At 50.8% G+C, this 13,999-nt stretch overlaps 1 protein-coding gene across 2 annotated transcripts; it reads left to right on the top strand.

Annotated features, from left to right (window-relative positions):
* The first annotated feature begins 1,111 nt into the window (after positions 1 to 1,111).
* On the top strand, positions 1,112 to 7,490 carry mrpl14 (mitochondrial ribosomal protein L14). 2 transcript variants are annotated; one of them, NM_001171634.1, is given in 3 exon segments: positions 1,112 to 1,191; positions 2,898 to 2,991; positions 6,999 to 7,490. In NM_001171634.1, coding segments are annotated over 2 exon segments (435 nt in total). In that variant the 5' UTR covers positions 1,112 to 1,191; positions 2,898 to 2,923; the 3' UTR covers positions 7,366 to 7,490.
* The last annotated feature ends 6,509 nt before the right edge of the window (positions 7,491 to 13,999 follow it).

Genomic DNA, 13,999 nt, shown 5'->3' with positions numbered 1-13,999 from the left:
GTGTCTGCCTGTGTTTTGTGCTGCCCCTTTGGCATCTCTATTGAACCTGAGGGCCCCAGGCTGTACGGCTGTACACTTGCCCTACTGGGGTCCGTATATGATGTCAGTGCATGAGCTGGGGGGCTGCACCTCGCTACCAATACTCAGTACCTAAATGCTGCTCTGCTGGAGGCCAGTGGGCTACATGTGGCCCCCAAATGACTATAACGGTCGCTGGATTTCAGAAGGGATCAGGGTTGCCAGATTTATTTTTCCAAACCAGCCAAAGTCAGTTCTAAAACCGGCCCAAAACTAGCCAAAAGCCACTTCCAAAGTAGCCCAACAATAGCCCAATATGTGCAATTACATTTTTTAAAAAAAAACAAAAGTATATATGGGAAAACCTGCCTTTATAAAGTGTATAATCACTGCCCATGCCCTGTGCCCCCTCTCCTTGGCTGGTAATTCCCTCTGTGCCCAGTCCAGCTGGCAAGCCACTACAGAAATGGATTCAGAATGTTGCATTAACCCCAGACATGATATACATATGGGTGCATTGAACTACAACTCCCAGCAGCCCCAAGAGATCCTGTGAACTGCAGATCAACTAACAAATTACTCCCCCACCCCCCCTCCTGGAGAATGGTACAATCTTATACCATATAGAGCAGGTTGTAAAACAGGTTGAGCCTAAATAGAATAGAAATGGGAGCCTCTGTCTATAATGTCCTATTGCATGCTGGGTATTGTAGTTTAATATGAATCCTAGCTGTAGTATAATTGTTAGATACAAACTACATTACCCAGCATGCAATGGGACAGGCATGTCAGGTTTACTAGGGGAAAAAACTATGGCAGGTTCCAAAGTACAAACCCGCCAAGGCTCCAAACAATAGCCCAAAACTGCACCTTGGCGGGTTTGTACTTGGGAAACCCACCTGGGCTTTAAATTAGTAGCCCAATTTGGCGGGAAACCCCCAACCCTGGCAGGGATTCCCATTTTGCTATTAGGGCACAGACGCGGGAAAGCTGAGTAGCGCCCCCTGTTTGGGATGTTCCAAAACGCACCAGTAGGGGCGCTGTGACATTTTTATGGCGGGTACCCGCACTCGCCGCTCTGAGAGATCGGACAGCGCCTTGCGGGGCCGCGCACGTCCCGTCATCACGTGACTCGAGCAGCGGCGGGGACGAGTCTTGGGACGCAACAACTCGGTGAGTTTGTCCTCTGCCGGCGAACTGCGTCTCCCAGCAGCCTCTGTGCCGCGCCGCCTGGGTACCGCTACTGGCACTTTATCTCCCAGAATCCCCAGCCAGACCGCAGGGTAACGTGTTCCCCATCTGAGGATTCTGGGACATCGAACAGACTCACACGGTGAGGGAAAGGCTGAGCCAATCAGTAGAGCCGGGGGCTTCCAGCTGGGGGCTTTACTGGGAAAGCAGTGCCCCCCCTGTGTCACCAACATGAGTGTTTGCAAACTGCCCCCTCCCACCTCAAGTGTCCTTACTGGCACCTACCTGCCCACAGCCACTTAGCTGGGAAACATCAATATTTACCCACTTGTAAGCTCCTCCCACAGGGGCACTTGGCTGTAATGGGGGTGGGGGTACAGCTTATTGTGTGCCCAGAACATTCCTTCTCTGTATATTTGTATTTATACATATGGGTAGGGGGTGCCATAGTGTTTCCCTTAGACAGTACAGTATGGGGGTACAGCTTATTGTGTGCCCAGAACATTCCCTCTCTGTATATTTGTATTTATACATATGGGTAGGGGGTGCCATAGGTTTCCCTTAGACAGTACAGTATGGGGGTAACAGCCTTATTGTGTGCCCAGAACATTCCCTCTCTGTATATTTGTATTTATACATATGGGTAGGGGGTGCCATAGTGTTTCCCTTAGACAGTACAGTATGGGGGTACAGCTTATTGTGTGCCCAGAACATTCCTCTCTGTATATTTGTATTTATACATATGGGTAGGGGGTGCCATAGTGTTTACCTTAGACAGTACAGTATGGGGGTACAGCTTATTGTGTGCCCAGAACATTCCTCTCTGTATATTTGTATTTATACATATGGGTAGGGGGTTGCCATAGTGTTTCCCTTAGACAGTACAGTATGGGGGTACAGCTTATTGTGTGCCCAGAACATTCCTTATCTGTATATTTGTATTTATATCATATGGTAGGAGGTGCCATAGTGTTTCCCTTAGACAGTACAGTATGGGGGTACAGCTTATTGTGTGCCCTGACATTCCTTATCTGTATATTTGTATTTATACATATGGGTAGGGGGTGCCATAGTGTTTCCCTTAGACAGTACAGTATGGGGGTACAGCTTATTGTGTGCCCAGAACATTCCCTCTCTGTATATTTGTATTTATACATATGGGTAGGGGGGTGCCATAGTGTTCCCTTAGACAGTACAGTATGGGGGTACAGCTTATTGTGTGCCCAGAACATTCCCTCTCTGTATATTTGTATTTATACATATGGGTAGGGGGTGCCATAGTGTTTCCCTTAGACAGTACAGTATGGGGGTACAGCTTATTGTGTGCCCAGAGCATTCCTTCTCTGTATATTTGTATTTATACATATGGGTAGGGGGTGCCATAGTGTTTCCCTTAGACAGTACAGTATGGGGGTACAGCTTATTGTGTGCCCAGAACATTCCCTCTCTGTATATTTGTATTTATACATATGGGTAGGGGGTGCCATAGTGTTTCCCTTAGACAGTACAGTATGGGGGTACAGCTTATTGTGTGCCCAGAACATTCCCTCTCTGTATATTTGTATTTATACATATGGGTAGGGGGTGCCATAGTGTTTCCCTTAGACAGTACAGTATGGGGGTACAGCTTATTGTGTGCCCAGAACATTCCTTCTCTGTATATTTGTGCTTGTGTTTGCCCATACCAGGCCTGCAGGAATTCGGGGGCTGCACCATGTTTGCTAGAGGCCTGAGGCTACTGGCCGCCCAAGCCTGTCAGGCACCAACCATACAGCACCTGAGGTAAGTACAGATCTTTGTCCAATCCACATCTTTGTATAGTCAGTGACATCACACCCACCTCTTACATCATTCATTTACTGAGCAATGACTTAAAGGGGACCTGTCACCCCAAGACATAACTCCAAATTATTTTCTATATTGTTAGTTAAGCAAAATAAACGTTACTTACACTATATAAATAATATAAATCTTGTTTCCTTCTGTCTTGGAATTAATCAAAGCAAGCAGGCAGGCGCCATTTTGTGGACACTGTTATGAAGGCAAGCTGTGTATCATGCCAAAATGTATGTTTCTGTGCCAGAATGGGGGACCAGATGCCCAGGCCCTTGCACTGGCTACACCAGGGGTCTGCAACCTTTAAGACCTAAAGAGCCACTTGGACCCGTATAATGTGCCAGAGTCCAATAGTCCCCCGTATAATGTGCCAGAGTCCAAGAGTCCAGGCCCCCGTATAATGTGCCAGAGTCAGGCCCGTATAATGTGCCAGAGTCCAGGCCCCCGTATAATGTGCCAGAGTCCAGGCCCCCGTATAATGTGCCAGAGTCCAGGCCCCCGTATAATGTGCCAGAGTCCAATAGCCCCCCCCTATAATGTGCCAGAGTCAATAGCCCCCCTATAATGTGCCAGAGTCCAATAGCCCCCCCCTATAATGTGCCAGAGGTCCAATAGCCCCCCCCTATAATGTGCCAGAGTCCAATAGCCCCCCCCTATACATGTGCCAGAGTCCAATAGCCCCCCCTATAATGTGCCAGAGTCCAATAGCCCCCCCCTATAATGTGCCAGAGTCCAATAGCCCCCCCCTATTAATGTGCCAGAGTCCAATAGCCCCCCCCCTATAATGTGCAGAGTCCAATAGCCCCCCCCTATAATGTGCCAGAGTCCAATAGCCCCCCCTATAATTGTGCCAGAGTCCAATAGCCCCCCCTATAATGTGCCAGAGTCCAATAGCCCCCCCCTATAATGTGCCAGAGTCCAATAGCCCCCCCCTATAATGTGGCCAGAGTCCAATAGCCCCCCCTATAATGTGCCAGAGTCCAATAAGCCCCCCCCTATAATGTGCCAGAGTCCAATTAAGCCCCCCCTATAATGTGCCAGAGTCCCCCTAATGTGCCAGAGTCCAGGCCCCCCTATAATGTGCCAGAGTCCCCCCTAATGTGCCAGAGTCCAGGCCCCCCTATAATGTGCCAGAGTCCCCCCTAATGTGCCAGAGTCCAGGCCCCCCTATAAATGTGCCAGAGTCCCCCCTAATGTGCCAGAGTCCAGGCCCCCCTATAATGTGCCAGAGTCCCCCCTATAATGGTGCCAGAGTCCAGGCCCCCCTATAATGTGCCAGAGTCCCCCCTAATGTGCCAGAGTCCAGGCCCCCCTATAATGTGCCAGAGTCCCCCCTAATGTGCCAGAGTCCCCTAAAAGTGTGACTTACCTCCTGAGAGCGAATCACGCACCTTCCTTCAGCCCGGTCCTCCTCTTCAGCGCTGGCGGCGCGATGACGTCATCGCGGTCCGGCGGCCTCTCTGATAGGCTGCCGGCCAGCGGCAGCACACACATCATCCTCCGCGGAGAGCAGCGCCTGAAAAGCCACTGAAAGACTAGTAGTCACTAGTCTTTCAGTGGCTTTTCAGGCGCGCTGCTCGCCGCGGAGGATGATAGTCACCAGCCTGACCGGAGCCGCACCTAAGGCCTAAACGAGCCGCACCTAAGGCCTAAACGAGCCGCACCTAAGGCCTAAACGAGCCGCACCTAAGGCCTAAACGAGCCGCACCTAAGGCCTAAACGAGCCGCACCTAAGGCCTAAACGAGCCGCACCTAAGGCCTAAACGAGCCGCACCTAAGGCCTAAACGAGCCGCACCTAAGGCCTAAACGAGCCGCACCTAAGGCCTAAACGAGCCGCACCTAAGGCCTAAACGAGCCGCACCTAAGGCCTAAACGAGCCGCGGGTTGCCGACCTCTGGGCTACACAATTAGATGATGAGGAGGGGGGGGAAGTGAGAGGTGCAGTGACATCTAGGTGGTGCTGAGCGGAAAGCTAAAGTTATTGTCTGCCTAAGGCATAGAGGCGGGGCAAGCAGTACATGATTGACAGCTGGGATTTTTAAATGCCTTTATAATGGATTTGGATGTGTTAATATAAAAATGCATTTGGGTTTCATATCTAATTTCAAAAAGGACTGTTATTATACAGCTTTTTATGTCTGGGTGACAGGTCCACTTTAATCAAAGCCACTCTCTGCCGACTGCATTCCTGATACAGCCCCTCCTCCTTCCTTATATAGCGACCAAGAGCCAGGCCCCTCCTCCTTCCTTATATAGCGACCAAGAGCCAGGCCCCTCCTCCTTCCTTATATAGCGACCAAGAGCCAGGCCCCTCCTCCTTCCTTATATAGCGACCAAGAGCCAGGCCCCTCCTCCTTCCTTATATAGCGGCCAAGAGCCAGGCCCCTCCTCCTTCTTTATATAGAGACCAAGAGCCAGGCCCCTCCTCCTTCTTTATATAGAGACCAGGAGCCACACCCCTCCTCTTACCCCCTCCTTTCAGGAGCCACACCCCTCCTCCTTCCTCATATAAGAGACCAGGAGCCACACCCCTCCTCCTTTCCTCATATAGAGACCAGGAGCCAGCGCCCTCCTCCTTCTTTATATAGAGGACCAGGAGCCACACCCCTCCTCCTTCCTCATATAGAGACCAGGAGCCAGGCCCCTCCTCCTTCTCATATAGAGACGCAGGAGCCACCCCCTCCTCCTTCCCTCATATAGAGACCAGGAGCCACACCCCTCCTCCTTCCTCATATAGAGACCAGGAGCCACACCCCTCCTCCTTCCTCATATAGAGACCAGGAGCCACACCCCTCCTCCTTCCTCATATAGAGACCAGGAGCCACACCCCTCCTCCTTCCTCATATAGAGACCAGGAGCCACACCCCTCCTCCTTCCTCATATAGAGACCAGGAGCCACGCCCCTCCTCCTTCCTCATATAGAGACCAGGAGCCACACCCCTCCTCCTTCCTCATATAGAGACCAGGAGCCAGGCCCCTCCTCCTTCCTCATATAGAGACCAGGAGCTATGCCCCTCCTCCTTCCTCATATAGAGACCAGGAGCTATGCCCCTCCTCCTTCCTCATATAGAGACCAGGAGCTATGCCCTTCCTCATATAGAGACCAGGAGCCACGCCCTTCCTCATATAGAGACCAGGAGCCACACCCCTCCTCCTTCCTCATATAGAGACCAGGAAGCCACGCCCCTCCTCCTTCCTCATATAGAGACCAGGAGCCACGCCCCTCCTCCTTCCTCATATAGAGACCAGGAGCCACGCCCCTCCTCCTTCTCATATAGAAGACCCAGGAGCCACGCCCCTCCTCCTTCCTCATATAGAGACCAGGAGCCACGCCCCTCCTCCTTCCTCATATAGAGACCAGGAGCCACACCCCTCCTCCTTCCTCATATAGAGACCAGGAGCCACACCCCTCCTCCTTCCTCATATAGAGACCAGGAGCCACACCCCTCCTCCTTCCTCATATAGAGACCAGGAGCCACACCCTTTCTCCTTCCTCATATAGAGACCAGGAGCCACACCCCTCCTCCTTCCTCATATAGAGACCAGGAGCCACACCCTTTCTCCTTCCTCATATAGAGACCAGGAGCCAGGCCCCTCCTCCTTCCTCATATAGTGACCAGGAGCTATGCCCCTCCTCCTTCCTCATATAGAGACCAGGAGCTATGCCCCTCCTCCTTCCTCATATAGAGACCAGGAGCTATGCCCTTCCTCATATAGAGACCAGGAGCCACACCCCTCCTCCTTCCTCATATAGAGACCAGGAGCCACGCCCCTCCTCCTTCCTCATATAGAGACCAGGAGCCACGCCCCTTCTCCTTCCTCATATAGAGACCAGGAGCCACACCCCTCCTCCTTCCTCATATAGAGACCAGGAGCCCCGCCCCCAATCTAATTACTAACAGTAGTAGATGAAGCGCTAACCCCTCCCCTAACTGTCGGCTCTCTCCCCCAGCCTCTCTGCACCCTGCGGTGCTATCCAGAAACTGACGCGGGTTCGAGTGGTGGATAACAGCACCCTGGGGAGCACCCCGTATCACCGCCCCCCCAAGTGCATTCACGTGTACAACAAGTCAGGGGTGGGGAAAGTGGGCGACAGGATCCTGCTGGCTATTAAAGGGCAGAAGAAGAAAGCCCTGATTGTGGGGCACAAGATGCCGGGGGCTTCCATGACCCCCCGCTTTGACTCCAACAATGTGGTGCTGATAGAGGACAATGGGAACCCCGTGGGCACCCGGATAAAGACCCCCATTCCTACGAGTCTGCGCAGGCATGACGGCGAGTTCTCTAAGGTGCTGGCCATTGCCCAGAACTTCGTATGAGCCCCACGGACTGACCCCACTGGGCTTCTGTACCCCCCACAGTGTCGCTGGACCCTAATAATAAATGTGCTTTGTTTTTCTATAATATATGGAAAGGGTTAATAAATGTATTCACTAGAGCCCAATCTGCCCCCCTACCTGCCCCCCGTGTCCTACTCCCTCCTCTGTCATGTGACTCATTCACTCTTGTGTATTATATGGAATTATCTGCCCCGCTGCCCTATATAACTCAGCCTATGGGCACAGAACCCCTCAGTGACTGCTAATATCCTTATCATTTACAGTAGGGGGTACATTATCCCTTATAATACATGAGTGATACTCAGAGTTCCCTGTATAACTCAGCCTGCAGCCTTGTGCCTTTATATGGGCACAGAACCCCTCAGTGACTGCTAATATCCTTATCATTTACAGTAGGGGGTACATTATCCCTTATAATACATGAGTGATACTCAGAGTTCCCTGTATAACTCAGCCTGCAGCCTTGTGCCTTTATATGGGGGGCACAGAACCCCTCAGTGACTGCTAATATCCTTATCATTTACAGTAGGGGGGTACATTATCCCTTATATACATGAGTGATACTCAGAGTTCCCTGTATAACTCAGGCCTGCAGCCTTGTGCCTTTATATGGGGGGCACAGAACCCCTCAGTGACTGCTAATATCCTTATCATTTACAGTAGGGGGTACATTATCCCTTATAATACATGAGTGATACTCAGAGTTCCAGATTTGGCCCCTTCAGACTGATTCTGCCCACGTTTGGGGCCCTGCAACACCCCCCCTCACATTGGCATTAGCCCCCTCCTCATACAACTTGCCCCGGGGCTTGTAAGCTGTGAGGAGCCTCTGAGCAGATTGGGGGCCACAGGAATCCATTGGCCCCAGTGTGAGAGCCCTGCTCCTGAGTGTAGGTGAGATGGGGGCACAGTAAGGGAAAAGGGGAGTTTATTTTGGGGCACATATAATGGCAGGGAGGGGCCATGAGTTGTGTTTACATAATGTACCAACTGGTACCGGTATTATACTGTATGTTACTAAAGCCCAACTGGTACCATGGGGGAGCTGGGGGTACTGGCACTGGGTATCTGAGGGAACGGGCCGGTACCAGGAGTAAATGTATGTTACTAATGCAAGGAGTCTGACTGGTACTATGGGAGAGCTGGAGGTACTGGCACTGGGTATCTGAGGGAACGGGCCGGTACCAGGAGTAAATGTATGTTACTAATGCAAGGAGTCTGACTGGTACCGTGGGAGAGCTGGGGGTACTGGCACTGGTATCTGAGGGAACGGGCCCGGTACCAGGAGTAAATGTATGTTACTAATGCAAGGAGTCCTGACTGGTACACGTGGGAGAGCTGGGGGTACTGGCACTGGGTATCTGAGGGAACGGGCCGGTACCCAGGAGTAAATGTATGTTACTAATGCAAGGAGTCTGACTGGTACCCCGTGGAGAGCTGGGGGTACCTGGCACTGGGTATCTGAGGGAACGGCCCGGTACCAGGAGTAAATGTATGTTACTAAATGCAAGGAGTCTGACTGGTACTGATGGAGAGCTGGAGGTACTGGCACTGGGTATCTGAGGGAATGGGGCCCGGTACCAGGAGTAAATGTATGTTACTGAATGCAAGGAGTCTGACTGGTACTATGGGAGAGCTGGGGGTACTGGCACTGGGTATCTGAGGGAATGGGCCGGTACCAGGAGTAAATGTATGTTACTAATGCAAGGAGTCTGACTGGTACTATGGGAGAGCTGGGGTACTGGCACTGGGTATCTGAGGGAAGGGCCAGTACCAGGAGTAATGTATGTTACTAATGCAAGGAGTCTGACTGGTACTATGGGAGAGCTGGAGGTACTGGCACTGGGTATCTGAGGGAACGGGCCAGTACCAGGAGTAAATGTATGTACTGATGCAAGGAGTCTGACTGGTACCGTGGGAGAGCTGGGGGTACTGGCACTGGGTATCTGAGGGAACGGGCCGGTACCAGGAGTAAATGTATGTTACTGATGCAAGGAGTCTGACTGGTACCGTGGGAGAGCTGGGGGTACTGGCACTGGGTATCTGAGGGAACGGGCCGGTACCAGGAGTAAATGTATGTTACTAATGCAAGGAGTCTGACTGGTACCGTGGGGGAGCTGGGGGTACTGGCACTGGGTATCTGAGGGAAGTTCAGCTTTAGCCTCTGGTTCTGATATTCTTAGTCTCGCTCCCAGCTGGTACCTATGGGTTGGGGGGAACCTCCTGTCATTCCTATATTTATACAGGATTGTGAGCTCAGCCTAGCAATTATAGGCCGGTAAGTCTGACATCTGTGGGGGGCAAGTTATAGGATCATATTTAATATTATTGTAACCCCTTTTTGGGGCTGTAATAGAGCCTGGGGGGTACATTGGGCTCCCTTACAAAGCGTGGGCCATAGCAATGTGGAAGGATTATTATGGAGGGTGTTGTTGAGCTGCACCTCCCACTGCCGGATGTGATAGTGATGTAAAAGAAGGAGGCCAGAACTGGTTTATTGGCCGAGGCAATGCAGGGTTATCAGCACTCACAGGCGGAAGGGCCGGTATAAAGGCACCAGTATGGAGGACTAACTGGGGGAAGGAGATTTATACCCTTAGGGTTCCCACCTTAATGGGCCGGATCCCCTACCGCAAACGTGGATCAGGCAGGAGACTGATACCCCTGTCAGTACTGCGGCCCCTACACTCAGCCTGTAAGGGAGATACTCCCAGCTGTCTCTCCTTGTTGGGGCACAGGCTGCTCTCTCTAATTAAGCTGTAACTGTCTCGCTTCTCTACACATTGCTGTTACTTATATCTCTCCTGCCCCCGACTTCACTGGAGGTAACGGTCCCTCTGGGGCAGCACCAAGTCTGGGACCCTGTGGATCCCGGGATCAGTGGAACATCCACCTGGTTCAACACATGCAGCCAAAGAGGAAGTCCCACCCCTTTCCATACACTATATTACAGTCTGACAGGAAGTGGTCATAAGGCTTATGGGCCAATGATACAGAACTAGCTAATAGCAAAATAGATACATGGGATTTATAGCCATAAGGATTGTTAACCCTATCGGTCCCTACATAATGTTGTGGAGAATGGCATTATGGGTAAGAATCAACCTGATGTTTGTACAGGGGTAGGAAACTGACACGGGGAAGGGGGGGGGCACTGGTACATTCTGTACTGGGAGTGAGGGTCTTACTGGGTTCTGTACTGGGGCCACTGCTCAAACGGGGTATTATTGTGTTAGAGAGGGGCAACTAAGCTGGTAATGGGTATGGGCTCAGTTATGGGGAAAGGCTGGCCCAGTTGGGATTGGTTACACTGGGGGGGGGGGGGGCAGTTAAGGGGGGGGTCACTATATATAAATAAATAAGGGGGGGCAGTAATGAAATAGAGAAAGTACAGGGAAGAGCGACTAAGCTGATAAAGGGAATGGGCTCAGTTATGGGGAAAGGCTGGCCCAGTTGGGATTGGTTACACTGGGGGGGGGGGGGCAGTAAGGGGGGGGTCACTATATAAATAAATATATAAGGGGGGGCAGTAATGAAATAGAGAAAGTACAGGGAAGAGCGACTAAGCTGATAAAGGGAATGGGCTCAGTTATGGGGAAAAGGCTGGCCCAGTTGGGATTGGTTACCTGGGGGGAAGGGGCAGTTTAAGGGGGGGGGGCACTATATATAAATATATAAGGGGGGCAGTAATGAAATAGAGAAAGTACAAGGGAAGAGCGACTAAGCTGATAAGGGGAATGGGCTCAGTTATGGGGAAAGGCTGGCCCAGTTGGGATTGGTTACACTGGGGGGGAAGGGGCAGTTAAGGGGGGTCACTTATATATAAATATATAAGGGGGGCAGTAAATGAAATAGAGAAAGTACAGGGAAGAGCGACTAAGCTGATAAAGGGAATGGGCTCAGTTATGGGGAAAGGCTGGCCCAGTTGGGATTGGTTACACTGGGGGGGAAGGGCAGTTAAGGGGGGGTCACTATATATAAATATATAAGGGGGGGCAGTAATGAAATAGAGAAAGTACAGGGAAGAGCGACTAAGCTGATAAGGAATGGTCCTCAGTTATGGGGAAAGGCTGGCCCAGTTGGGATTGGTTACACTGGGGGAAGGGCAGTTAAGGGGGGGGTCACTATATATAAATATATAAGGGGGGGGGCAGTAATGAAATAGAGAAAGTACAGGGAAGAGCGACTAAGCTGATAAAGGGAATGGGCTCAGTTATGGGGAACTTCGGGACCCCAGTAGCCATAGGCCGAGTCCCGGGGCGCAGGGGTTACAGTCAGTTCAGGGCCCCCTGGTTTCATAGTTTGGTGTATTGGCTGATTATTTCCCACTCCCACCACAGGGGGGCGCTACAAGCTCACATTACAGTGCTTTGGCTCATTGTGTCTCTTTCTTCCACTTAGATTTGTGGCATTAGGGATTGGGGGGGGCGGGGGGGTCATTTCTTATAATACACAGTCATGTGACACAGGGGCATTGTCAGGATTGCTGATGACATCACGGGGCCCTGTATGTAGCCCTGTATATAGCCCTGTATATACCCCTGTATATATACCCCTGTATGTAGCCCTGTATATACCCTGTATATATACCCCTGTATGTAGCCCTGTATATATACCCCTGTATGTAGCCCTGTATATACCCCTGTATATATACCCCTGTATGTAGCCCTGTATATACCCCTGTATATATACCCCTGTATGTAGCCCTGTATATAACCGCCTGGTATATATATATCCCCTGTATGCTACCCCTGTATATATACCCCTGTATGTAGCCCTGTATATATATCCCTGTATATACCCCTGTATATATACCCCTGTATATAGCCCTGTATATATACCCCTGTATGTAGCCCTGTATATACCCCTGTATATATACCCCTGTATGTAGCCCTGTATATATACCCCTGTATGTAGCCCTGTATATATATCCCTGTATATACCCCTGTATATACCCCTGTATGTAGCCCTGTATATACCCCTGTATATATACCCCTGTATGTAGCCCTGTATATATATCCCTGTATATACCCCTGTATATATACCCCTGTATATAGCCCTGTATATTACCCTGTATGTAGCCTGTATATACCCTGTATATATAGCCCCTGTATATATACCCCTGTAATGTAGCCCTGTATAATATATCCCTGTATATACCCCTGTCTATAACCCCTGATGTATGTATGTAGCCCTGTATATATACCCTGTATGTAGCCCTGTATATACCCCTGTATATATATACCCCTGTATATAGCCCTGTATATACCCCTGTATATATACCCTTGTATGTAGCCCTGTATGAGCCTGTATATATACCCCTGTATATACCCCTGTATATAGCCCTGTATGTAGCCCTGTATATATACCCCTGTATATAGCCCTGTATGCAGTCAGTGTGGGGTGGGGGTGCCGGGGGCCCCTCTCCAAACTATTGTTCAGCCGCTCCTTACTGAGTCTGTATATTATATTTATATTTTCCTACTTTGTTACAGACTATAACCTATTCTTCTATATATTTAGTTGCTTTGTTCCCATAGAAAAATAAGTGATGACCGTGAATTGGGCCAAATGGCTAGAAGCAGGAGGGCCCCCTGACACCCGGTGTCCCTGTGTGCAGAACATCCCCAGGCTGGGGGTAGGGCTCAGCCCACAAGCAGGGAAAATTGATTATGAGATGTCTGTATGGCAGCTCCAGCCCCAGCACTGAAGGGGTCACTGGTGGCAAATAAAGGGATGGGGGCCGTAGCTGTATGTGCCCAAACAGGTGAGAGGCGGAGCCTGCAGCCCCACCCTTAATGGAATTAGGGGACGTGTAACAATAGGGGGAGCTCCTGGACCCCCAGAATATCAATAGTAAGGTAAGGGGGTAACTTAGTGAAACCTGCAGGGATGCCATTGTGTCTGGGGCATAACTGGATGGGCAGGATAAGTTCCAACATTAGTTACCCCCCCCCCGCCCAAACTGCCCTTCCCAAAGCCACAGGCCCGCTCTGTCCCCCTGTGGGTCACATGGCTGGGTGCTGGGGTACCAGGGAGTTAGAGATGCCCCACTGGGGTACAAGCAGGCTGTATGTGCCTGAGACCGAATGAGCCTTTTCCCCTGAGATTCCTGCCCCGGAGCCTCAGTGAGTGGGGTAAAAGCCGGAGCCTCAGTGATTGGGGTAAGAGCCTGAGCCCGGGGGTGTAAGTGCGCAGAGGGGTGCTAGGGGGCAGTGTTGTGCCTACAGAGTTTGTACAGAGAAATGCACTGCTTTGTGCTCACTGGGAATGGGAGACACCTGCTCCGAGCCCTGATACTGCTGGTTCCGACTCCTGATACTGCCTCATCTCCTGCCCAGAATTATATTGTGTTCCACTGTAATGTGTGAGCTGCTGCCCCTTCAGCCTAAGGGTTAATATTCAGTCTGGGCACTGAGGGGCCACGGGGTAAAAGCAATTACTCAGTGTTCCAATTACTTTTCTACTGTCTCCATCTTGTCCTACTGTCTCCATCTTGCCCTACTGTCTCCATCTTAACCCTACTGTCTCCATCTTGTCCTACTGTCTCCATCTTGTCCTACTGTCTCCATCTTGCCCTACTGTCTCCATCTTGCCCTACTGTTCCATCTTG

This window comes from Xenopus tropicalis, chromosome 5, assembly GCF_000004195.4.
Source record: "Xenopus tropicalis strain Nigerian chromosome 5, UCB_Xtro_10.0, whole genome shotgun sequence".
Taxonomy (NCBI): domain Eukaryota; kingdom Metazoa; phylum Chordata; class Amphibia; order Anura; family Pipidae; genus Xenopus; species Xenopus tropicalis.
This window is presented reverse-complemented; position numbering and strand designations above follow the sequence as displayed.

Coding starts and splice junctions, on each gene's coding strand:
- mrpl14 (XM_031901455.1), top strand. CDS start 2,924: ATGTTTGCTAGAGGCCTGAGGCTACTGGCCGCCCAAGCCTGTCAGGCA. Junction 2,992..6,998: donor CCAACCATACAGCACCTGAG/GTAAGTACAGAT, acceptor TCTCTCCCCCAG/CCTCTCTGCACCCTGCGGTG.